This window comes from Mytilus trossulus, chromosome 12 (genome assembly GCF_036588685.1).
Source record: "Mytilus trossulus isolate FHL-02 chromosome 12, PNRI_Mtr1.1.1.hap1, whole genome shotgun sequence".
NCBI lineage: Eukaryota > Metazoa > Mollusca > Bivalvia > Mytilida > Mytilidae > Mytilus > Mytilus trossulus.
The window spans coordinates 35,196,145-35,209,543 of NC_086384.1; the positions used below are offsets into that span (position 1 = coordinate 35,196,145).

General features: G+C 32.6%; 1 protein-coding gene across 1 annotated transcript in view; it reads right to left on the reverse strand.

Annotated features, from left to right (window-relative positions):
* Positions 1 to 13,399, reverse strand: part of LOC134692403 (uncharacterized) — a 47,350-nt gene that overhangs the window by 14,845 nt on the left and 19,106 nt on the right. Inside the window, exons 12-19 of the mRNA XM_063552853.1 lie at positions 11,624 to 11,797; positions 10,880 to 11,290; positions 8,411 to 8,561; positions 7,774 to 7,910; positions 7,222 to 7,310; positions 5,679 to 5,847; positions 2,767 to 2,878; positions 316 to 523 (exon numbers count right to left, since the gene is read on the reverse strand). Of these exons, the coding sequence (XP_063408923.1) occupies positions 316 to 523; positions 2,767 to 2,878; positions 5,679 to 5,847; positions 7,222 to 7,310; positions 7,774 to 7,910; positions 8,411 to 8,561; positions 10,880 to 11,290; positions 11,624 to 11,797 (1,451 nt within the window). The remainder of the gene's footprint in view (positions 1 to 315; positions 524 to 2,766; positions 2,879 to 5,678; positions 5,848 to 7,221; positions 7,311 to 7,773; positions 7,911 to 8,410; positions 8,562 to 10,879; positions 11,291 to 11,623; positions 11,798 to 13,399) is intronic.

Sequence of the window (13,399 nt, forward strand, 5' to 3'; positions counted from 1 at the left end):
TTCAAAAGTTACGTTTTAAAAGTTCTGAGTTTCTTTTTTAACTAATGCGGGAAAACACATTTTTTTAATCTAGTATCAACCTTTTTTAATGAATGCAAAATTTCTAAATTTAACTAAAAACCGACATGTCAACAAGGGCTCTGCTTGCACATTTAAAAATTAAGCTGTTTAAATAGCATCCATTTAACATAGTGATTTTAAGAATATATCGAAAGTTTTGCTTTAGTCTTGATTATAATTATTATCTTTTAACAATCACTAGGTGAAATATGATAAAGGTAACTTAAGAAAAAGACTAGTAAGATATTGTCTTACCACAACTGGTTCTGTTGGATCAGAAGATAAAATAGATTGTCCATGCTGGGTTAAGAATATTTCTGGTGGGTCATTAGAATCTATGATGGTAATAACGAGTGTTGCTTCACTGCTGGCTGGAGGTATATCTTCATTGGTCTGTACTTCTGTTAGGATGATTGTTATTGTCTCAACACCTGAACAGTCAGTACATGGTGTATACAGCAGTCTATAAAATAATATAATATTGTTCAAAGGACACCATGCCCTGCTCATACTTTTTTTTCAGTGTTTAGTTAACTGCATAATCTAAGTCAAAATTGCCAAATCCTAATTTTGTATACATTTTAAAAAGATCACGTTATAAGGAATATGAGTACTTGGGTCTCAAGTTGTGTTTGGCAGACAACCTTGCAAACTGATGTCTCTTTTAAATGGTCTGTGAACTTTAAACTAGAGGCTCTAAAGAGCCTGTGTCACTCACCTTGGTATATGTGAACAAAGGAAGCAGACAGTTCATGACAAAAGTGTGTTTAGGTGATTGTGATGTGTTTGTACATCTTACTTTACTGAACATTCTTGGTGCTTACAATTATCTCTATCTATAATGAACTTGTCCGTGTAGTTTCAGTGGAAAATTTTAGTAAAACTTTACAAATTTTATGAAAATTGTTAAAAATTGATTATCATGATTATAAAGGACAATAACTTCTTAGGGGGTCAATTGACCATTTTGGTCATTTTGACTTATTTTTGAGTCTTAAAATGCTGTACATTATTGCTGTTTACAGTTTATCTCTATCTATAATAATATTCAAGATAATAACCCAAAACAGCAAAATTTCCTTAAAATTACCAATTTAGGGGCAGCAACCTAACAACGAATTGTCTGATTGATCTAAAAATTTCAGGGCAGATAGATCTTGACCTGATTAACAATTTTACTCCATGTCAGATTTGCTCTAAATGATTAATTAGTTTTTGAGTTGTAAGCGAAAAACTGCATTTTACCCCTATGTTCTATTTTTAGCCATAGCGGCCATCTTGGTTGGTTTGTTTGGTCACAAAACACAAATTTTAAACTAGATAGCCTTATATATAAATCATGATTCTGGCTATATATGGTAAAATTTGGCCCAGTAGTTTCAGAGAAGAAGATTTTTGTAAAAGTTAACTAAGATTTACGAAAAATGGATAAAAATTGACTATAAAGGGCAAGAACTCCTAAAGGGCTCAACTGACCATTTTGGTCATGTTGACATTTTGTAAATCTTACTTTGCTGAACATTATTGCTGTTTACAGTTTATCTCCATCTATAATGATATTCAAGATAATAACCAAAAACAGAAAATTTCCTTAAAATTACCAATTTAGGGGCAGCAACCCAACAATGGGTTGTCTGATTCATCTGAAAATTTCAGGGCAGATAGATCTAGACCTGATAAACAATTTTACCCCGTCAGATTTGCTCTAAATGCTTTGGTTTTTGAGTTATAAGCGAAAAACTGCATTTTACCCCTATGTTTTATTTTTAGCCATGGTGGCCATCTTGGTTGGCTGGCCGGGTAAAAACACTTTACACTAGATACATGAATGATGATTGTGGCCAAGTTTTGTTTAATTTGGCTCAGTAGTTTCAGAGAAGAAGATTTTTGTAAAAGTTAACGCTGGACGCCAAGTGATGAGAAAATGTCAAATCAAGATACATATCAATTTGTAACAATACAGTTTGCAGCTGTGACCTGGTGACCTGAGGCAATTTTCAAACAGTAGTTGTTGTTTGTTTTGGTAATTTAAATGTGTTTCTCCATTTATTATATAGATTTAAGACCGTTGGTTTTCCTGTTTGAATGGTTTTACACTAGTAATTTTGGGGCCCTTTATAGCTTGTTGTTCGGTGTGAGCCAAAGATCCGTGTTGAAGGCCGTACATTGACCTTTAATGGTTTACTTTTATAAATTGTTATTTGGATGGGGAGTTGTCTCATTGGCACTCACACCACATCTTCCTATATCTATGACCTTGTGACCTCACAGAATGACCTACTGAAACCAGAGAGTTATTCTTTATATGATCTCATTCATTACTTGCTATAACAAGAGTCTTTGGTATTTCATAAACTTTATGGTCATCATCACAAATTATTCAATTGATATGAAATGAATGTGCCTTGATAGTGACATGTTTTCCCAGTCTAAGATATGTAGAAATGAGATGAGTTGTCTAATCTTTAATTTCATCCATTGTGTCCAATTCCTGATTGTGACATTTGATTAAACCTTAGTTTGGATTTGCATGGCAAGTGATGCATGCAAAGCAGAAGAAGCACTACATCTCTATCCTTTTGGATTTCTTTGCTATTCCTTCAGTTTTTTTTGCCATCATTTTTCTACTTAATCTATGTATGAGATTTTAACATATTGTCAAGATATTTTTTTATTCAGTATAATATTATTTGAATAGTCACTTACATGCCATCTTCAAAAAGCAGTGTTTTTCCAAGAATGTTTGTTTGATTGCTGAGATAGAATGCAACCACATCACCTTCTTCATCTGTTGCCTCCAACTGGTATTGTAATGTACCTGAAAAATAGTAAAAAGCTTCAATATCATCAAAGTTTTTTTGGTAGTTGTTATTGGCTTTGAACTAGCTGTCACTAACTGTGAGTACTCTCAGATATGTTTTTTGTGTCATTTTGTCATTGAGATGTATAAGTACGAGGCCACATTCATTCTCTTTTTTTGTTAGTTAAGGTCTTTCCTTTTTCAAAAGGGAAAGACCTTACTGTATTTCTTCTGTTTATTATTATTCTTTTTCCGCCAAACTTTGACAAATTTATCCGCGTTAACCGTAAGGCGTGTCGCTTTCATGTTCACACTTTGTATCAGTGTCCTGAATACCTATCCGGAACTCACCCTGTGAGTCAAAATATTTTGTCGGTTCGGAGTAATCCCTCCGAAACCCAAAAACCTTGTTACCTCAAGGTCAAATGTGTATGTTGACCTAACACCTTGTTATGGGACAATCTCAGCAACCTTAATACTTTCAGAAGTGTTGAATAGTGGAAAATGTTTGGGTCATTAATGCGCAACTTTGTTACATTTTGACCGAAGAGATTTTACCTTTCTGTAAGGTGCATAACTCTTGTTTTAGGTTTCTAAAAAGGCAAAATCAGCTTTGATTATATGACCAAAGGTCCTAGACCCATGGGGTCTTCAGCAATGACATTAAGGACCACTGACCTTGACGAAGGTCAAAGGTCATGTCCCGTATACCAAATTTTGTGTTTTTGCCCTTTTTAAAAGGATTTACAGTGTTTTTTTAAAGCTTTTTAAGGTTGACCGTGACCTTTTCAATACATTCTACGTCTATTGGAACATGTATTTTACACTACAAAAGGAAAGACCTCTCAATTGTCCAAGAACAATTGACATTTTAATTGTATTTCTATTTGTAACCATTTGACAAGTAATGAGCCTTTATTAACTGATTTTATAGTTATTCTTAATATGTTTTCACCACTGTTCCAGATAAGTTGTTTTACATTTGCCATTTTGGGGCCACAATAGCATACTTTGCAGTATTGGCTTTGCTCATTATTGAAGGCTTGATAGTGACCTATAGTTGGTTATTTCAATGTCATCTGGTCTCTTGTGGAGAGTTGTCTCATTGGCAATCAAGAAAGTATCATTCATAAAGAAAATGTTTGGGTCATTAATGCGCAACTTTGTTACATTTTGACCGAAGAGATTTTACCTTTCTGTAAGGTGCATAACTCTTGTTTTAGGTTACAAAAAAGGCAAAATCAGCTTTGATTATATGACCAAAGGTCCTAGACCCATGGGGTCTTCAGCAATGACATTAAGGACCACTGACCTTGACGAAGGTCAAAGGTCATGTCCCGTATACCAAATTTTGTGTTTTTGCCCTTTTTTAAAGGATTTACAGTGTTTTTTTAAAGCTTTTTAAGGTTGACCGTGACCTTTTCAATACATTCTACGTCTATTGGAACATGTATTTTACACTACAAAAGGAAAGACCTCTCAATTGTCCAAGAACAATTGACATTTTAATTGTATTTCTATTTGTAACCATTTGACGAGTAATGAGCCTTTATTAACTGATTTTATAGTTATTCTTAATATGTTTTCACCACTGTTCCAGATAAGTTGTTTTACATTTGCCATTTTGGGGCCACAATAGCATACTTTGCAGTATTGGCTTTGCTCATTATTGAAGGCTTGATAGTGACCTATAGTTGGTTATTTCAATGTCATCTGGTCTCTTGTGGAGAGTTGTCTCATTGGCAATCAAGAAAGTATCATTCATAAAGAAAATGTTTGGGTCATTAATGCGCAACTTTGTTACATTTTGACCGAAGAGATTTTACCTTTCTGTAAGGTGCATAACTCTTGTTTTAGGTTACAAAAAAGGCAAAATCAGCTTTGATTATATGAACAAAGGTCCTAGACCCATGGGGTCTTCAGCAATGACATTAAGGACCACTGACCTTGACGAAGGTCAAAGGTCATGTCCCGTATACCAAATTTTGTGTTTTTGCCCTTTTTTAAAGGATTTACAGTGTTTTTTTAAAGCTTTTTAAGGTTGACCGTGACCTTTTCAATACATTCTACGTCTATTGGAACATGTATTTTACACTACAAAAGGAAAGACCTCTCAATTGTCCAAGAACAATTAACATTTTAATTGTATTTCTATTTGTAACCATTTGACGAGTAATGAGCCTTTATTAACTGATTTTATAGTTATTCTTAATATGTTTTCACCACTGTTCCAGATAAGTTGTTTTACATTTGCCATTTTGGGGCCACAATAGCATACTTTGCAGTATGGGCTTTGCTCATTATTGAAGGCTTGATAGTGACCTATAGTTGGTTATTTCAATGTCATCTGGTCTCTTGTGGAGAGTTGTCTCATTGGCAATCAAGAAAGTATCATTCATAACTTGTCAAGACTCGTGCTGATGTTCAAAAGCTTAGCATAATATGGACACCTGTCCATCATGATAGCTACACTGTGCAATAATACCTTTTTGTATATTATATTTATTTTGCCCTTTCATCAGATTCCATTTTTAATGTTTTTTATTCTCTTTATTAATAAATTTTACAGATGTTAGTTTAAATGATTAGATCTTTTAGCATTCAAATATATAAACTATATCATGTATTTTATGCTACTTATACTAATTGCAGAAATTTCCTTTTTCCAAACCAAAAATTGAAGACCAGCAGTATCTCCTAAATGTTTTTTTTTTTTTTTACAAACAGCAATTAAACCAACGTATTTGAAGAAATGGGAATTAATCAATTTCTTTCCTTCATCATCCCTTTTTTTGCACATTACTATATATAAGCATACCTTCATCTTCTTTGATGGAAATAAACCTGTCACTGGTGAGCATTGGTGGAGAATTATACACCTTATTTGAAACAATAAACACAGCAAATTGTGTCTCTTCTGAGAAATAGGAAACAGATGCATTAGTTTGGTTGATACCATCTACTTTTTCTCTCCATGTTTTACAAATCTAAAAAATAAATAGACTATTTCCTCAATATTGTCTTAATTGTAGATTTTGTCTTATTTATCATTCATTCAAAGTTCTATCTATCTAATATATTTTTTAAGGTATATGGCGAAAAAAACCCAAAAAAACTGGTTAAAATTGTCATCAAAGGGTAATACAACTAATAAGGAGTTGTCTGTTCATTTCAACCAGAGCTCGTTTTTGCTGATAATTTTTGCAGTGTTAAGTTTCTCCCTTATCTATTATTATAATTTTCAAGATAACAGGCAAACAAGTTTAAAAAAAGGGATGATTATTCGTTTAAAGGCAATTACTCCTATAAAAAGTCATCTGACAGTTTTGACCTATAAAATTATTTAAAACAATTTCAAAATAAAAGACAAAGCTTGTGTTTTTTCCCTATGTTCTATTTTTAGCTATTTTATCTGTCTTGGTTGGCAAGCAGGGTCATCTCTCATCATACACATTTTTAAAAATAGATACCCCAATAATAAATGCAGCCAAATTTGTTTATATTTAGATTAGTAGTTTCAGAGGAAAAGAATTAATATGAATTTGGTTAAATATACTTACCATGAAATTACATTTATATTATATAGAATATGTTTGCTTTCACAAGTTCTTGTTGCAATTAACTTGGTGATTAAAAAATTACATCCACAAGATGTACTCACCACATCATTATTTACCTGTGTAAGATACAGTAATAAAATTCAGAATGGAAATGGGGAAAGTGCCAAAGAGACAACAACCCGACCATAGAGCAGACAACAGCAGAAGGTCACCAACAGGTCTTTGAAGAGAAATTCCCGCACCCTGAGGCCTCCTTCAGCTGGCCCCTAAACAAATATATACTAGTTCAGTGATAATGAGCGCCATATTAAACTCCAAATTGTACAGAAGAAACTAAAAGCTAAAAAAATACAAGACTAACAAAGGCCAGAGGCTCTTGACTTGGGACAGGTGCAAAAATGCAGGGGGGTTAAACATGTTTGTGAGATCTCAACCCTCCCCTATACCTCTAGCCAATGCAACTAAGTAAGTTTAGTTTTAATTTGTCGTTTAATAAATTAATTTAAATTATATAAATGTGAACAAAAAACTGAATTTATTCCAGGGGTGGTAGTGGATTGCGTTAAGTATATTTAACCCTATAAATTCCTATAAAATCTCTTATTGAAGTATCAAAAATAACCATTTTTGTAAAAGTTAATGACAAATGTCGACCAACACAAAAGTGAAAAGAAAAGCTCACTTGGCCCCTTGGACCCAGGGACCGAAACATGGATTAAGAAGTTGATCAGGACAGAAAGGCTGAATCCTTTGTTTGCAGAGATTTTAGTGAATGATTTACGGTCATGAGGATAATATTACCTGAACAGTCTTTCTGCCTTCTCCATTATCAACTTCCAAATCTGATGTTTCACCACAGGTCTTCCCAGTCAACTCCCACTGCTGTTGAACTAATGACCAAAGAAAACAAATCAGATATTTATCATGAATTTTGTCCATATTCACAGTGGACTTAAAATGTTTCACATCTTGGTTGGTTTCATAAAAAGTTGTTTTTATAAAGAAGATTTCACTCTACTGTATCAGGAAAAAGCTTCAGGCCAAATGCACTTTAAATTATGGTCATTTAATATTTAAAATATCTAAATCTTTATGAAAACATTGGAATATTTTTAAGATGTGTAAGCAGTTATTAAGGATGAATAAAGAAGATGTAGTGTAAACAACTGCTCTAGTTTATACATAAGCTTGCTATTAAGTGAAAAAAAATGTGTCATAGGGTATAGCTTACCAATATGATGCTTGTTAGTAAATAGGAAGAAGGTTTAATTGAAGTTCCTGAGAAAAGCGCAACAAAAACTTTATCAGAACTAACAGAAGGAAGGAAGAGAGCACTTATTGATGTGGACATACCAGTATTCCAATGAGCCAGCACTGTTCTGTTGTCTTCATTCTCTCCAACAGTATCTGGATAAGTAATATTCATTGGTCCTGGCAAAGGAAGGTGACCAACTGGTATCACAGAAAATGTCATTACCATGGAGTGTATTCTGTAAAATATAAAATTAAACCTGTTTAACGGAGATATATGTCTCTTCAGACTCTTACTACTAAAATGCATCAACATAAAACCCTATGGATTTTCATAGATACAATTTTCTGTTTTATAAAAAAAAGACTTCTTACCATGGCTTGCTAAATCAAACAATTTAATAAACAGTCATTTTGATTACTTTTTAAAAACATTGCCAGTCGAAATTGGCAAAAATAGTGTAACAGACTCTAGAGCACACCATCTAGATAATTAGCGTTAGTCATAAGCCGCTGAAATAGGCCACTATTTAAATTTTGGTGAAACATAATTAGGTCAATTAAGATTTTAAGGTTGCTGAATACACTTGTATATCAAATATCTGTTATCTATTTAAAGAACGTTTTTAAATCATAAAAACCAACATGAATATTTTGATGTCTAGATATTTTGTGATTGCTATATTTTTCATCATTTTAACAACTTATTGAATAAGTATTATAGTTCTAGCTGGGATACCTTTTGTATAGTACTCTTTCAACCATATCCTGTGTAGTTGCAGGGTTGACTATATAAGGCTGGAAATCAGGAGAGGAATCAGACCCATATTCTGTGGTTAGATCTTCATCAGATATTGGCTGAAGTACAATGGTCTGTCCCTCTACCAATCCTATAAACCAAGTGTTTAAATATAATTCAAAATTCAAAACTAACTGAAACAAAAAAAATTTAAGATGTTATATTTTTCAGGTAAAAACTTAGTTAAAATAACACATACAAGATCAGAACAAAATGAATCTATGGCTTCATTTATTGTACAAACAGATTTTAAAAGTAGTAAACATATCTTCTCTTCATTACCATAATCAAGAAGTAGAAATTACTCTAAATGCAGATATTATACACGTTCATTTTTATCTCTATAGAAGTCGCTCCTCACTATCCTACTACCTGTCGATACATTTATTTTTGACATTGCACAAGTCATGTCTTTTCTGATTGTTAATGACGTTAAAATACTAAATCCCTGGGATGTGTTTTAGTTGATTTTAGTCTCTGCTGCATGATTTTTAATTATTAATTGGTTTTGGCTTTTAACTAGCTGTCAGTAACTGCGAGTACTCTCAAATGCTTTTTTGTTATTTTATATTTATATGGTCTTGTCTATATACCAACTTTGATTATTTGGAATATCTTAAAATTTTCACTTACTCTTACTACATTTGTATAAACTTCAAGATTTACCTGTATTTTTTTAAAACCATTTTTTTTTCTAAAGTGAATATTGATCAATATTTTTGCAGGCTTAAATATTTCTCAGTGGTGTCTTGTCACGGCTTTGTTTGGACTTGTTTGTTTGCTTTTTGGCCTTGAATGTTTGTCTCTAATATTTTGTTAACTGTGCATTTGCATTCAGATATCGCAGATCAAATTTATTTGTTCATTGTGTATTAATTTACGTTTTTTGATTGAGTTAAGTCTGCCAGTTGATATTTTATCATGTGTTTTTCTATGTTGTGATGTTATGCTTTTTTTTCAGAAAAAGGGAGAAGGTTAGGATCCCTTAAAACGTTTAATCCCGCTGCAAATGTTTGCACCTGTCCCAAGTCAGGAATCTGATGTACAGTAGTTGTCATTTGTTTATGTAATTTATATGTGCTTTTCGTTTCTGTTTTTTTTTATATAGATTAGACCGTTGGTTTTCTTGTTTGAATGGTTTTACACTAGTAATTTTGGGGCCCTTTATAGCTTATTGTTCGGTGTGAGTCAAGGCTCCGTGTTGAAGGCCGTACATTGACATATAATGGTTTCCTTTTTTTAAAATTGTTATTTGGATGGAGAGTTGTCTCATTGGCACTCATACCACATCTTCCTATATCTAATTATTGAAGCTTCTACCACAAACCATACATCCATGTTTTATTTTGTTACTATGATGTTATTTGGAAGTCACACACAAACAAATAGATATTTACAGTTAAGTGAACTTGTTCAAAATATTGTGATGCTTCTAAAGGAATGATGTTGTAATTAATTTATTTGGCCTTTTTAACATTTTTGATTTTAAGTGTCACTGATGAATCTCAGCTTGAAGACGAAACTTGCGTCAAATATTAAATTTCAATCCTGGTATCTATGATGAGTTTACTTACAACCAGTGGATCAATACCACTGCTGGTGGAGTTTTTATTCCCAGAGAGTATCACCAGCCCAGTAGTCAGTACTTTTGTGTTGACATAATTTATAGTTGATATGGTCATAATTATAATTTAACATTTTACAAAATTTTGAGTTTTTGAAATACTAAGGTTTTCTACCTAAGGAATAGATTACCTTAGATGTATTTGGCAAAACTTTAGGAGTTTTGATTGTCAATGCTCTTCATTTTATTGCTTTATTTGTCCTTTTTAACTTTTTTCATTCAAGCGTCACTGGTGAGAATTTTGTAAACAAAACACAAGTCATGGCGCAAATATTAAATTTCAATCCTGGTATCTATGATGAGTTTCTTAACATTGATTAGGATGAAATGATATTTGCATGGCAAGTGAAACTACACATAACTAATATAATTCTATGATAATTTATCATTTTCAAAGCAGAACTCTCCGAAACATGAATATCTTTTTTGTAAAATAATGCAATACATGTACTAGATATCTGCAAAAATGTTGTTTTCTTTCATTTGATTGTTTTGTTTATTTTGTTTAAAATTCAAATTATGTATTATAAAGATCGATTTCTACAACAGCTAAGGAGGAATTAATATTTCATTGAACTAAGGTTTAGTGATGTCAATTTTTGCTGAACTAGTACACTTTTTGGTTTAGGGGCCAGTTGAAGCCAACTTACAGGTGCAGGATTTTTCTCGCTGTGTTGAAGATCCATTTGAGGTCTTGTGCTGTTTCTGACTCTTTTCTTCAGGTTGTTGTCTCTTTGATATTTTCCCCGTTTTCATTCTTAATTCTATAGTTATTAAATATTTACCTTCAGGAGTATTCACTACAATCATATTTGTATCTCTTTTTCTCCTTTTGGATCCTGTTTCAATAGACTGTACAAGTTCAATGGACTCTCCATGTTCTGAGGTCTTCAATACAGTTTTATCATTTGTAATTAGTATACTTCCTAATGACTTGTTGGCACAAAGTACTGCTTCATTACAAACTCTCATGGTCAGAAATAATGTTCGACCAGGTTCCATATGAAATATGCTAGATTTGTTTTCACCTTGTGTAAATACATCCTGATCAGTTTGTAGTTCTGACAGACGTGCAACTTTGATGCCATCAAGTAACAAATATCCATCTTTGATAGAAGCTGATCCTGAGACATTGTAACCAACCCAGGTACAAGGAAAAATATCATCTTTATGTTCATCTGTTCCAATACACAAATCTGAACAAAAAAGTTTTTATTTTATAGTCTTATGAAATATTGCATTTACTTCTAATTAAGATTTTATGTAGATGAATTATATAGATGAATACATGCTAATTTTTTTTAAAATAATTTAAATAAAGAACTAAGAAGAGAAGGTCTCCTTTCTCTTTCTCTTTCTCAGTATTGTATATATATTCTTATAACATTGCACTTGTACACTGGTCCAATGAACCTTCTAGACAGGCATGAATTTTGGTCCTCAACTTCAATAATATGGTATTCTGCATGCAAATATCATTTGTTTGACCAATGATCAACCAAACCACTAACTTTGTCACTGTGACTTACCATATCTTCTTATAGCCTTGTCCTCACTAATCATAAAAGTGAATCCTATACTTGTAGGGTCAGTACTCTCCATGGCATTGACAGGAACTACTGATTCGTTAAATGGTCTGATTTCTCCTAGGATAGTATTATTCAAGTTGTCTACTTCTGGTGGCTCTAACAGTACCACAACACCTTAAATGTAGATGTTAGCTAAAATTATCATCTTATCAATTAACTATTAGTTGAACTGTGTTATTCATTGCACATGACTATCCAGTAAGCATGCATAAGTTTCCTATCAATTTGTAGAATGGTACAGTCCTTAAACAAGAAATAGCTTGTTTACAATTCTTGTGATAAAAAATGAACTGTAAATATGATATTCAACAACTTAAAGAACAGTTTACTCCACCAATGCACATATTCAACTATTCAGGGGCAATAACTCCAAAACATTTATTTTGGAGGTTCTTTTAAACTATTAAACTATTTCAAAAACTAGATGAGGGGGGATAGGACCTTTATCAGGACTCTGGGATCAGCTGTTTTTAAGCTCGGGATTTCGGGATTGACCCTTTCTTGAGGGGAATGAAACTTAAACTTGATATCTGTAAATCATCATGGTTAACTCACAAACCAAAAATCAGCCCAATATCTGAAGGGTGTAGAAAAAAAGTCTATATAAACTGTGCATTTCAACAATTTCACAAAGTCCAAGGCCCGTATTTTCGGCAAAACTTTGTGCAGCGGAATGAAACTTGAACTTGATCTATAACTCATCATGGTTAACTCACATAACCAAAAATCAGCCCAATGCAGCGGAATGAAACTTGATCTTGATCTGTAACTCATCATGTTTAACTCACATACCATAAATCAGCCCAATATCTGAAGGCATTTAGAAAAAAAGTCTGTATAACTGTGATTTTCAACAATTTCTCAAAGTCCAAAGCCCATATTTTTCAGCAAAAATTAGTAAAGCGGAACGAAACTTTTAATTGATTTGTAACTCATCATGGTTAACTGACATACAAAAAAATCAGCCCAATCTTTGATGGCGTTTAGAAAATAACTCTGTATAATGGTTTATTGTGGAATGACAGAATTTCCTATGAATGGACAAGGGTAAAAATATATGGCACCGACAACTTCGTTGCTGGGCCACATTGCGGTGCCATAAAAAATTTAGGCATGAGATATGGCTAACAATGTTGATATCAAACTCCTTCAATAATTTGCTAGGATACATTTCATATTTGTTTGTTAAAAAAGAAATATGTCTAGCCTATAGAAAAAATTGGAAACGCTTTAACATGTACATTGTGCAAAACATTTAAAATCAATGAACCACAACTGAAGGTACAGGGCCATATAATACCTGTTGAAATGATACATTTGCATACCAAATACCATTATTGGTTTCAGTTTATAAACTGGCCTAAAAACCAACTTAAAGGAGACGTGACACAATTTTTTTTTTTTTTTTTTTTTTATTAATTAATAAATATTGGTAAAAAAATATATTGTAATAAATTTTTCTTTTCAAAACATCATTTACGGCCTTTAAATGGTCAAAGAATCCAGCGCTTGTCGTAATCTTTGATTTTTAATGAGATACCGGTCACGTGATCGGGATGACGTCAGTGGATACAAGCCGAGAAAATGTCTCAATGAAGACGAAGTCGATCATATTTCTGCATAATTAAACAATGGACAGTGTTAGCATCAGTTTTAAAGGCAACTCTCTAACTTAAGATATTCGACCGCATCATTTCGAGCCGTTACTTGTAGAAA